The 12,271-nt window shown below is 43.4% G+C and overlaps 1 protein-coding gene across 6 annotated transcripts in view; it reads left to right on the forward strand.

Annotated features, from left to right (window-relative positions):
- The window catches only part of LOC118301401 (Down syndrome cell adhesion molecule-like protein 1 homolog), a 48,848-nt gene extending 38,652 nt beyond the window's left edge, over positions 1-10,196 (forward strand). For 2 of the 6 annotated variants that reach the window (XM_035626881.2, XM_035626885.2), the window contains exons 21-33: positions 1,753-1,906; positions 2,450-2,567; positions 2,721-2,884; positions 3,115-3,213; positions 3,530-3,718; positions 3,859-4,146; positions 4,252-4,407; positions 4,547-4,577; positions 4,677-4,795; positions 4,905-5,057; positions 5,244-5,444; positions 6,608-6,919; positions 7,319-10,196. In XM_035626881.2, the coding sequence (XP_035482774.1) occupies positions 1,753-1,906; positions 2,450-2,567; positions 2,721-2,884; positions 3,115-3,213; positions 3,530-3,718; positions 3,859-4,146; positions 4,252-4,407; positions 4,547-4,577; positions 4,677-4,795; positions 4,905-5,057; positions 5,244-5,444; positions 6,608-6,919; positions 7,319-7,752 (2,418 nt within the window). In that variant the 3' untranslated portion in view covers positions 7,753-10,196. Of the gene's footprint in view, positions 1-1,752; positions 1,907-2,449; positions 2,568-2,720; positions 2,885-3,114; positions 3,214-3,529; positions 3,719-3,858; positions 4,147-4,251; positions 4,408-4,546; positions 4,578-4,673; positions 4,796-4,904; positions 5,058-5,243; positions 5,445-6,607; positions 6,920-7,291 lie in introns of all 6 variants that reach the window. The other 4 variants (XM_035626883.2, XM_035626884.2, XM_047337091.1 and 1 more) reach the window with 3 other exon arrangements.
- The last annotated feature ends 2,075 nt before the right edge of the window (positions 10,197-12,271 follow it).

Consider the following 12,271-nt stretch of genomic DNA (forward strand, 5'->3'; position numbering starts at 1 on the left):
AGAGGGAGGGGGAGGGAGGGGGGAAAGGAGGTTGAGAGAGAGAACGAGACACACTGTTTGAGGTAAGGGGAGACCGAGGGGAAATTAGAGGAAAAGAGAGGGATGAGGGGAGCGGTAGAGGGGGAGAGAGTGAGAGACAGGCAGGGGAAAGGGAGGAGCAGAGGAGGGTATCAGTCACATCAAGATGAGAGTGCTTTTGTCCGTCTTTTCATTATCTCCCTGTATCACTCCCTGGATCACCACAACACTGCCGCTATGCTGGAGGAATGTTCGAATGCACCCCCCATCACACACACACATCCTTCCCCCTCCCTCCCACTGTCCCTCCATCCTCTCCTCTTCACTGAGCTAGACAGAGAGGGATCGGAAAAGAGGGAACAGCAAATGGTGAAGGAACTGAAGATGAACAGTGCGAGATGAACAGATTACAGAGATTACAGAGGCTCGACTTGAGAGAAAACAGTGTTTTTGTGTGTGTGTGTGTATGTGTGTGTGCGTGCGTGTGTGCGTGCGTGCGCGTTTGTGTGTGTGTGTGTCTGTGCAGGTGCATGTGTGAACATGCAAAGATGTGCTTGTTGGAAAAATATACACAGGAACACATAGTATAATTCAGTATAGTTGCAGCCAGAAGTGGGTTTTTTTTTTTTATCCAGTAAATAAATCTGCTTATGCAAGATGAAATAATTTAATGAAGCTGGACTTTATTTAACTACATTTCTGAAACAATGTCAAAATTCTAAAAATATTAAATGCAATTACCACTTTCATTTACACTGTGTAGCACAACACATCCTGTGTCTTGCAAAAGACTGATTCAAAAAAAATGTAACTTGCCAGTCAAAGGTAAATAAATTCAACAATGAACAAGTCACTGCTCCCAAAATTACATTTCCTTTATTCCTGTTCAAAGAAAGACGTATAAAATTCTACTGATGAATGACATATATAGTTTTCAAATCACAGGCTTCACAGGAAAATCTGCATTAACATGGAAGTGGAGGCCATAAAGAGGTCAACCATGTTTGTAAAAGGCCTCCAATATTTACATTATCCCCACGCCAATGACCAAAAAATACAAATACAGATCACAAAGTAGAAAACATCTGGGTGCATGAATTCAGGCTACAAATCCACAAGAAAGGAAATAATACATCCCTGTCAATCCAGCTGATCTGAAATACATAACACCAATACCTGTTACATTTCTGGCTTTTATCCCAAAGAACACAACATGTGCTTGTGTTGATCAATTCAATTTGAATTAGATTTGATTGTTTGTTTGTTGATTTTACGTTTTTGTTAGATGTTTTGAGGATGTCACGTAACAAATGTTTGTATTTTTCTCACAGTTCTTCATTGTTTCCAGATGCTTATACATTTCTGAACAACTGTACAAACAATTGTAATGCCATAGGCCATTTTCTTGAAAATATCTATGGCATGTCACATAGTAGTAGGAAAAACATACTTTCAGGGTCCAGGTTATTGTTCCTGCTGACTCGATGTCCTGGCCTACTGAGACACTTGTATGAAGCAGAGCCATCATTATTAGTTAATGTTATATAAAAACACCGGTGCTTTTCCCATTATAAAATGTCTGCTGTGAAAAAACACCATAGTGCCAGAATGTCAACTTCTTTTTTTCATTGCACACTTCAGTCTGGTAGAGTTTCTCGTACACAGGCTGCCTCCAGGCCTGACACGTCACTTATCGTAGTTTGCTAACATGACCTTGTGCTCCCTCTGTCCCAGGCGCCCAGTGAGTACGAGGCCAACCCAGAGATGCTCTTCTACCGTATCACACACCTCAGCCGTGGTAAACAATACCACATCTGGGCTGCGGCCGTGACAACTGCCGGCCGTGGGAACATGAGCTCAAAGGTCATAGTGGAGCCTGCTGGGAAAGGTGGGTCCTGCAGGCGAGCCCGGGGTAGAGATTTCTGTAAAGGTTATGAGAGAGAGCCATGTAAAGATGGCTATGAAAAAGCAACATGATGCCCTGTACATAAATCACTTTGATCACTGTCTCCCTTCCGCTCTGTCCGCTCTCGCCGCTATTGATTGACAGCAGAAGTATTGATTGAGTAGCGGCTATGTGGCAAGAAACGCTGTTGTTAATTATGTGGTGATGAACAGGGCCTATCCAGTAAAGTGACCCTTGGGGAGAGAAGTAGCAGGTGAGAATCAATAGAGGGGAGGGTCTATGGAGAAAAGATAGACTCAAACTGAAAGGGTTGGAGGAGGGGCTTCGCTAAAACACTGTTTTTACTCCTTCAGCAGTAAGTAAAGGCCTTTCCCCCCGGGCAAACTGGGCCACGCATCCAGCAAACAGCCCAGAGTGGCAAGCTCAAGTTTGAAGAACGACATCTTTGTGATTTTTGTCTCGTGTGAGTTGAGTTGACTCAATTGTGTCACTTCTTGTGTTTTGTCTTGTCTTTTGTATGAGCAGTCCCAGCTAAGATCCTGTCCTTCGGTGGCACAGTGACCACACCCTGGATGAAGGAAGTGCGTCTGCCCTGCAGCTCAGTGGGAGAGCCCGCCCCCACGATTAAATGGACCAAAGACAGGTCGGTGTTCATCATATACCGTTAATATATCAGCATAAAGACTCACTCACTCGGATCTGCTGCTTGAGAGAGGACATCTCAGAACACACTGTTACTCAGCTTACTCCAGGATGAGAGTGTTAACATCTGTATAACCCGTCTGTACTTTGTCAGTGAGGACTCTGCCAATCCGGTAACAGCTGACAGTCAGCGGCAGATCCTATCCAATGGCACACTGGTGCTGCGTTCGGTCAAAGCTGAGGATTCTGGGTACTACACCTGTACGGCCACTAACACCCTGGGCTTTGACACCATCATAGTCAATCTTGTGGTGCAAGGTAAGAAGAAACAGAAGATGTATTTCAGTGGAATCGACTAGTGAAAGACGTGTATGCTTTGTGATATTTCTGTTCTGTTGTTGAGTCAATGTCTTTGTGTGTGTGTGTGTGTGTGTGTGTGTGTGTGTGTGTGTGTGTGTGTGTGTGTGTGTGTGTGTGTCTGTGTGTGTGTGTGTGTGTGTGTGTGTGTGTGTGTGTGTGTGTGTGTGTGTGTGTGTGTGAATACCCAGTTCCTCCTGATCAGCCTCGTCTGACTGTCTCCACGACCTCCACCTCCTCCATCACGCTGGCTTGGATCCCTGGGGACAACGGAGGAAGCTCCATCAGAGGTATGCAGCTGACTAAACTTAATGTGCACAGAGAAACGTTTTGCAGCTCTGTCATGACTGTTGTTTTTGTGACAGATCCTTTACAGTGTGCTTCACCCTCTTGCTATCAGTTGTATTAATGCTGCATACAACAGTGTCAACAATGAGCTTATTGTTTCTGGGTAAGAAGGAAGCAAACTACAGCTGTTGGAAGCTATTTGTTGCCCCCTGGTGTCCGACAGATGTAGCAGCAACAAAGATCCATCACAGTCCATTTTTTTGGCAAGTTCTTATAAAGCACTTGGATTTAACATGAAGCTGTGCCGTGTGTCTGCAGGGTTCGTGCTCCAGTATTCTGTGGACAACACAGAGGAATGGAGGGATGTGTTCATCAGCTCCAGCGAGCGCTCCTTCAGGTTGGACAATCTGCGCTGTGGAACCTGGTACAAGGTCAAGTTGGCCGCCAAGAACAGTGTGGGCTCAGGGCGCATCAGTGAGATCATTGAGGCCAAGACCCATGGAAGAGGTGAGTGGTGGGGTTAAAACTGTTGTAGACATGAGTGATGCAGGAGACAAGGAAAAGAATTGACAACATTGCGATGTTGGCATTATTACTCACTGTTTAACCTCCTGTTCTTCTGTGTCTTTGCCCCTTTCCCTCCACAGAGCCAGTGTTCAACAAGGACCAGCCGTTGCTCACCCACATCAACTCCACTCACGCAGGGCTCAACCTGCAGGGCTGGACCAGTGGCGGCTGCCCCATCACTGACATGATGCTGGACTTCAGACCCAAAGGCACATGGGCCTGGCAGAGCCTCAAGGCCAACTCCACCACTCAGCTCTTCCTCAGCGAGCTGCGGGAGGCCACGTGGTACGAGCTCAAAATGAAGGCATGCAACAGCGCAGGGTGTGGCAACCAGAGCTCCCAATTTGCCACCACCGACTACGATGGCAGTAAGCGAATCCCAGGTCTTTTTCAATCCGTCCGGCCCTCTCCTGTCATCTCTGACTTGTCTTTACTAAGCCCTTTTTTGTCTTCTTCTCTTCTTCTCTCAATAGGTACAATACCCCCCATTAAATCAGCTCGTGGCGAAGGTGATGATGTGAAAAAGCTGTTCTCCATTGGCTCTCCCGTCATCCTGGTCACCCTCGGTGTTGCTTTGCTCTTCATTATCCGCAAGAAACGCAAGGAGAAGAGGCTTAAACGTCTCAGGGGTGAGAGAAAGGAAGAGGAAGCGCTCAGAGAGAGATCAGTGTTATTGTGTGTAATGGATTAATGTAACGTAGGGTGATACATTGAAATGCTTATCTTTACAGCCAACCATAATCTAATTAAGATATTGTCTTCTTATAGATGCTAAGAGCCTTGCTGAGATGCTTATCAGGTAAGAGTCAGCCTGTACGTGTGTAGTTTTAGTTAAAAAAAATTTTTTGTCTGTATCAGTATGATTATATGTGTCATTTCCTTATGTGAATGTAAGCAGCAAGAACAATCGCAGTATAGACACTCCTGTGAAGGGCCCTCCTCAAGGGCCGAGGCTCCACATCGACATCCCACGTGTTCAGCTACTCATTGAGGACAAGGAAGGCATCAAACAGATCGGCACGTAACTCCACATTGATAAAAACAAAACTATTATTTGTGTCTTTTATTGGATAATTCGTTTTGGGTTTTTTTTAAACGGTTGTATTATATCTCTTACCGGCAACAGGGGAAGACAAGGCAGCAGTGCCAGTGACCGACACGGAGTTCAGCCAATCAGTGAATCCACAGAACTTCTGCACAGGCGTCTCTCTGCACCACCAAGCCCTCATCCAGAATTCAGGGCCTTTGATTGACATGTCAGACATCCGCCCAGGCACGAGTGAGTTCCGTTTTTCTTTTAAAGTAAAGAATTAAGGGGACAACACATAAAAGAGTCGACCATGATGACGATGCAGAGACGGTCAAAGATCAATTATTTTAGTCTTCTAGTCCTGACAATCAATACCTTGTAATACATAGTCACTGTGCTACACAGCAGTCCTCTGATCACTGTGACCTCCCCCAGACCCCGTGTCCAGGAAGAGCATAAAATCCGCTCACAGCTCCCGGAACAGATACTCCAGCCAGTGGACACTGAGCCGACCGAGTCAGAGCCAGTCGACGGCCTCGGCACGAACGCTGACCTCAGACTGGCGGACAATGGGCTCTCATGGCATCACTGCGACCGAGAGTGACAGCTACAGCGCCAGCCTCTCGCAAGACACAGGTGGGTCAATCCCAGCCAACTGCGACTGCCACGACGACACTACGAGACTCCACGTGCTACGGTTGCTTTTAGCTGTCGTTTCCATTTTTTTGACACCGAGACGCAGATCAAATTTAATATCAACCACGAGGCACATACGCTGTATATACACTTCTTAAAGTTACCTATTCCCCTGAGTTCATATAGGCTTGTCTCGATTCAAACTACTTCTGAACAACTATGTGGGAGTTATCTGTAATATGCTTTATACATTATCTGTGCAGCGTCTAACTCAACTACATCATAATTTAATTAATTTAAGGCATTTCACTGAATAAAAAAGGGTGTCGTTGGACTATACTGTGGTGTCCAGATCATAGTCATCATTACATGTTTTCAGAAATTGCCAAACTAAAAGATGGAGAATTTTTATTTAAGAGGCTGGAGGTGGCTCAGGAGAGCACCCGCTCCAGCTGCACCAGGGGAGTGATCAGCACACAGGACTTCAATAGTCTAATCACAACCCCGGTAAAAAAAAGCCTGGGGTGCGGTCAAATTATATATATATATATATATACTTTACTATACTATTCTATATACATTATGCGACGTGCGTCTGCCCTGGTGAAACTACAAATTTCCGAAGATGGACTACAAAAAAAGCAGTGGCTCCATCCAGCATGTTTCAGTGTGTTTTACCATCGTGCGACATCAGATGTAAATGATTCATTATGTAACGGTAACTTACATGATGACGGGCGTCTCTTCTGAGTCATATTCATACTCTTCTTCTTCTTCTTTTTCTACTTCTTCTATTTAGCGCATCACATTAACTAGCACTGCCGCAATGAATTGCAGGGGCGCCTATTTCTCCTTTCCTTTCGCACGGAAAAGTCCATTGTACCTTATGCTAAAGGAGATTGAAGCACTGAAGCTCCTTTGAGTTGTGTTCTTAATAAAAGAGTAACCAGTGAGCAGCTGTTGTTCTGGTGTGTGTTGGCAAGGACGGTTGCCACAGCCAGCAAATGAAAGACATATCTCAAACCATCGACCACTTACAGGCCAATGGAAATAAAATAAAAATGTGACTTCAATAGGTTCTTATCTGATGCGCCATTTGCATTCTGAAACAGCAGCAGCTGTGGAAATCGTTGCCACAATTATATATTATTTGTCTTTTCCAGATAAGGGTCGCAACAGCATGGTGTCGACGGAGAGCGCCTCGTCCACTTACGAGGAGCTGGCGAGGGCCTACGAGCACGCCAAGCTGGAGGAGCACCTGCAGCATGCCAAGTTCACCATCACAGAGTGTTTCATCTCCGACAGCTCCTCTGACCAAATGACCACAGGTACCAATGATCCGGCCGACAGCATGACCTCCCTCAGCACGCCGTCTGAACCGGGCATCTGCCGCTTCACCGCCTCACCACCCAAACCGCAGGACTATGACCGCGGTAAAAATGTGGCTGTGCCCATTCCCCACCGCGCTAACAAAAGTAAGTATGAGAGAGGAGAGGCCTGCAGGGACTGTTCTGCATGAACTCTTGCTTTTTTCTTGATTTAGCACCTTTGATTATACATTTTGCTTGCAGGTCATTTGTAGCACAAACTTGTAGTTACAGTTAGGACACCCAGTTTACACTTTCCTCTTTACTCGCCGAGACCCAGCGCACATAAGAGTGAAGCCAGGCTTCCAAACCCAAAGTAGGATTTCTTTTTAGGATCTTAAAACCAGAAAGTCATGTGTTATAATGTAGGAACAGAAGGCCTAGTACATATTGATTCATATTCCTAATAATTCAATTGAAGCAGTAAAAATTTGACAAATGTAATCTAACATTCGTGTGACGGTCTTTATATGGACTCAGTCCTGACCCATTCCATGCCTTTCCCAGGTGAATTCTGCAACCTACCCCTCTACATGAAGACAGACCCATTCTTCCGCAAGCAAGGGGAGCTGCACGACCCATGCCCAGCAGTGCCACCGCGGGAGGCCTCAATCCGCAGCCTGACGCAGCGAGCGTATCACACCCAGGGCCGTCACAAAACTCTGGACCCTTCGAAGCAGCAGGCCCTGACACTGGGCCATTCTGGGCTGAGCAGCTTGGGTTCGAGCTCAGGCACTGCCACCTTGCCCCAAAGGACCCTCACCATGCCCAGCTCCAACACTGCAGCGACAGCCTCCACTTCCAGCACGGGCAGCAACCCCACCAACAGTAACAAGGTGGGAGGCTCCAGAGACTCGCTGCTAGAGAGCAGCTCCTCTGCACTGGGGAGACTGCAGAAACAGAGTGTGGGGGCCTACTCCAAGTCCTACACACTGGTGTAGCCCATAATCTTGCACAGACTTGCACTGCTGTCCCACTCCTCAGCCAGTCCCACCCTGGCACTCTTCAGTATGGGCCAGAGAGGGGCATGCAACCATCGTTCTCTACACCCAGTTAATGGTGAACTGCCCAGCATCCTGTCTAATTTTCCTCGGGATAGGTGCTCTCCCAGACAGAGACCCAGCTAACCCTACTTTTCATGTTCACCTGGGACTCAGTAAAAGAACTACTAACTCCAACTAACAGTTCCAGCCGGCTGGTGCTCAGCTCCGCTCAGTTCTCCCAGGAGCTGCGCGGCAAAAAAAGAACAGGGAGCGATTCTGTGGTCATTTGGAAATACTGACTATAACCTAGGAGCTAAAAGCTCTGTGTTTATGATGATGACTACAATAACCTGTATGAAGCTGTGTGGCCATCCTGTCTCTCACGCACACACATGCTGTCCTCCATAGTTTGAGTATTATTGTCAATTTGCAGGACCTCCAGTTAAGTTCCCTATTCTTACTGTAACTTTCACCCTATATGTGTCTCTTAAAGCCCCAAATATCTATTGGCAGATTTGATTCCAAAAGAAATGATTCAGGTTCACTTCCAAGAAACAAAATAATTCTGTCACCTTAATGTGACAGAATCTCCCCAGCTGAACAGTGTCTAGCTTTTTAAAAAAAAATGACGACAACCCAAATGAACCAGATATGACTATTCACATTACAAATAGAGAATATTTGGTAATATAAAGAATTTACATATATATTTCTATGTAGGTATATTATTGACATTTAAGTTAAATTATGACAAAGTATAAATTGTATGGACCACAATAGTTTAGTGGTGCATACAGAAATTAAATGTTAACATCAAATTTAAGAATGAGACAATCGCTCAATCGTGAAATTTAAAGAAGAGAAATGTAAAAAAAAGAGAAAAGTTTGACTTAAGAAAGGAAAAAGGTTTAGTGTATATATACAGCAACTTCTGTATATTACTTGTATGTAGACCGACTAAGAGAAGAGTGTTTTGCTCCTGTATGGAAAGAGCAGCCCTTTCCGACCTCCATGATGAGATGGGAAAAGCATGATAGGCTACTTAGTAAAAAAAAAAAGACTGATTATAACCTCCCTGTTTCACCGTGTGTTCGGTGGAAACGATCACGGCAGAAAGCCTTCTCATGGGGATAGAGGCTCTTCGACAGGCTCTATTTATAGCATGTTGTGATGCCTGATGGGTTGGTAAATACATGAACTTTTAAAAACCAAATCAGTATTACAGAGGATCCCCAAATAAGTTGTATGTTGGGAGAATCGAGGCTCGTGGCAGTGAGTTCTGATACAGTATTGAGGCCTCTGTTTGTGAAACTGACAGTGACAGAAATATTCACGCGTCCTACCAACTTCTCAGTGGGCCTCTTCAAACAAACTAGCTGAGGGAATCCCAGTCACCATGTGAATGAAAAATAATATAATGAGAGATGTTATATGTTCAGGGAGTTCAATTTTGAAAATAATATAATGTTCACGCAATTGATATCTTTGTTGTTGCCCTGTCTAAAGTACTGTATACAGTATCTCCCACTTTATTTACCATGACACCCCCTCCATTTTGCGCAAATGTACATTCACACAGGAACCTACTGGGGTGTCTTATGGAAGCATCGCCATGATAGTGTTTTGTGTTTTTAATAGTTAATTATCAATTTGCTTTGTTTGTTTGTTTGTCCCGGGGGCAGTGCTGTCTGTTGGTCTATTGATTTTGATCTATAATATTCGTTTTAATTTGTCAAAAAGTTTGACTCCAGAGGCCAAGCAGTACTAAGGCATGTGTCCTGCGCAGAAAATCTGAAATCAGGGACTCGTAGCTCTTTTGGTCACACATACTTCTATTGTATTGTGTATATACTGGACTGGAGTTGGTCTGTAAACCTGAAGCATTCATACTCCCGTTCCTTTCCCCTGCTCGGATAAATTGAAGTAAAAATTCATCCCCCTAAACATACTAGATCCATCATCTCTACCTTTGTCAGTGTTGTTTATAGATTAAGTCTTGTACATAAAACACAGTTTTGTATGAAGAGCTATTTTCGTCAGAATAAATCAGGGGACACATCAGGGTTGAATGCCCCAATTTCAAAATTGAAATTATATCAAAAAGAAAAATATTTTACTTCTGAAATGGGCAAAAAAAACAACATTTTTCTTTCCCTTTATGTTTTTGATACTAATTTGTTGAATTTTTATTCTTTTTTTAAAAGGTCTTTTGATGTTGTCATTTGTCCTATTTACTTTTTTTTTATCATCATTATTTTGTATTTTGTTCATCCTCAAAAACAGTCATTGCATGCTTGCTAAAAGGGAAAATTGAGAAAGAAAAAACGTATGAAAATTAAAAGCTAAAAAAAAAAAAAAAATGTTGAGGGTATCCCAAACATTTGTTTGAGTTGCTTGTTATAGCAATTGCTTGTGTTCAAACGTACATTTTCTATGAAAAGAAAGCAAAAACTAAAAAGATCATTCTAACACCTTGTGCAATAAAGCTATCTTTCATACGTCACGGCTTCTGTCATTCTCAGGGCCTTTGATTGAAATGTCAGACATCCGCCCAGGCAGGAGTGTGTGTGCGAGTTGTGTGTTTCTTTGCATCTTCGGGGGACCGTTTGACCTCTACTATAAATGGAAAATCAATCGATTAGTTGATTGGAAGAAACTAAATGGAAATAATTTCAATAGTTGAATATTTGAGGTAATTTTAAAGGGAAAAAAATCCAAATCTTAACAGGTCCCAGCTTCACAAATGTGGATTTTTTTTGTTTTTTTATGTTTGTTTGTTTCACAGTTTTCTGTCAGTAAAACCCAACATTTGGGAGACATGGCTGCTATGTCAATATGTTTGGGCTTCAGGGAAATAATGATGGGCCTCATTATACAACCATTGCAGGATTTTCAAATTGTACACAGATTATAAAAGAAACTTATGCCAGACCTACTGACGAAAGTAACAGCTGGTTGCAGTTGCACGGTTCTGACGGAATATAAGTAAAATGTGCCCAGGGATATTTGTGTGTCAATTACGTGACACAGACATAAAAAAAATTACTAATTTGATAAAACAACTTAACAACAGATGAGTAAATATAATGACACATGGTCCCTTCACCATGTCGGAGCCATAAGACGAGGGCCACAGCAAATTTCGAACAAAATTGAAATGAATCAAATGTGGACTGAAAAAGAGTCACGTGTACCTGGGGGTTTCGGGACCACTGACGGTCTGGGGTCCCCTTTAGAGGATGAGTAATCCAACCTTGGCCGCAGAGGAAGCCCTCCACCCGACTTTGGCTTGGTGTCAGTGATGCATCTTAACATGGAGGAGTCATCTGAGAAGCTGAATCTGAAGAATGACCTGGAGCATCTGAGTGGCCTGGAGAGGGTTCATAAGAAAAAGTCATTAAACCTTCGAATCAAATAACATGAGAATCCACTGTCTGCTGCAATGAGGGGAAACAAAGACCCAGCCACACTACCGGATCTGTACAGCCATGCACCCACAAGGTGGCGCCCTATCACTGCAGTGTCTGACTCCCCACAGAGGTCAACAGATACTGTAATGACATTATCTTACCAAACGAATTCAGTCAGTCATGACGGATTTGTCGTGAATAATGGATGTTCTTTCAGGGCCACCTGCTCCAATGCCTACATACCACATCCTCCAGTTGCGACAGCAGACCTCTGTCCTGTAATGTGCATTGTGTGGAATTGGTTTATAAGAGGGATGCGTTTCATAGTTTTACCCGGGTACATCTTTAACAGTGATTATTTGTGGAGACAATATGTTGCTCATGTCATAAAAAAATAGTTCAAACCTCACTCCACTATTGCACAGTGAAAAATGCAGATATAATTGCCTGTCCAATGGCAGCACAGTGAATTTGAGTTCACTAAAAAATAAAAAGAAGACAAATAAAACTGCCATTGGCCATTCCCATGATTTTCACACAGAGCGATCATCACTATAACCAACAAGACGATAAGCTTGATCAAATTAGTTGGCTCCCGCTGTTGTGACAATATCATTATAGCTATCTACAATTGTGTGTCTTTGCAGATTATAATCAGAAAATGCATTTTAGCAAGATGGGACGGTAACGGCAAATTGCACAAGAATCAATGAAAAAGAAACACAAGAGAGTCAAGGACAATTTTACAAGATTTAATTTATTAACTATTATACAGTTCACATAAGGCCTTCATCTTCAAACACTATTCTCAGTCAGACAAATTCCATGGTTTACTCTTGGTGTGCAGTACATAAACTTTCACTTTTCAGCTATTTCACTTTAGTATTCGTTTCATTCTTGTACTGATTTCATGTTTTAAAACAGGAAGAGGCTTTCATCCTTTTCCCTTAATTGGTGTGGGACTTTTTTTTTTTTTAAATCATGCACTAAACTTAAGTGGCCTTGAACCATTCACAAAAATTGTAAAAATGGACTTTCAATCATTGAAATACACACTAGAAATGTTT

This window comes from Scophthalmus maximus, chromosome 2, assembly GCF_022379125.1.
Source record: "Scophthalmus maximus strain ysfricsl-2021 chromosome 2, ASM2237912v1, whole genome shotgun sequence".
Classification (NCBI taxonomy): domain Eukaryota; kingdom Metazoa; phylum Chordata; class Actinopteri; order Pleuronectiformes; family Scophthalmidae; genus Scophthalmus; species Scophthalmus maximus.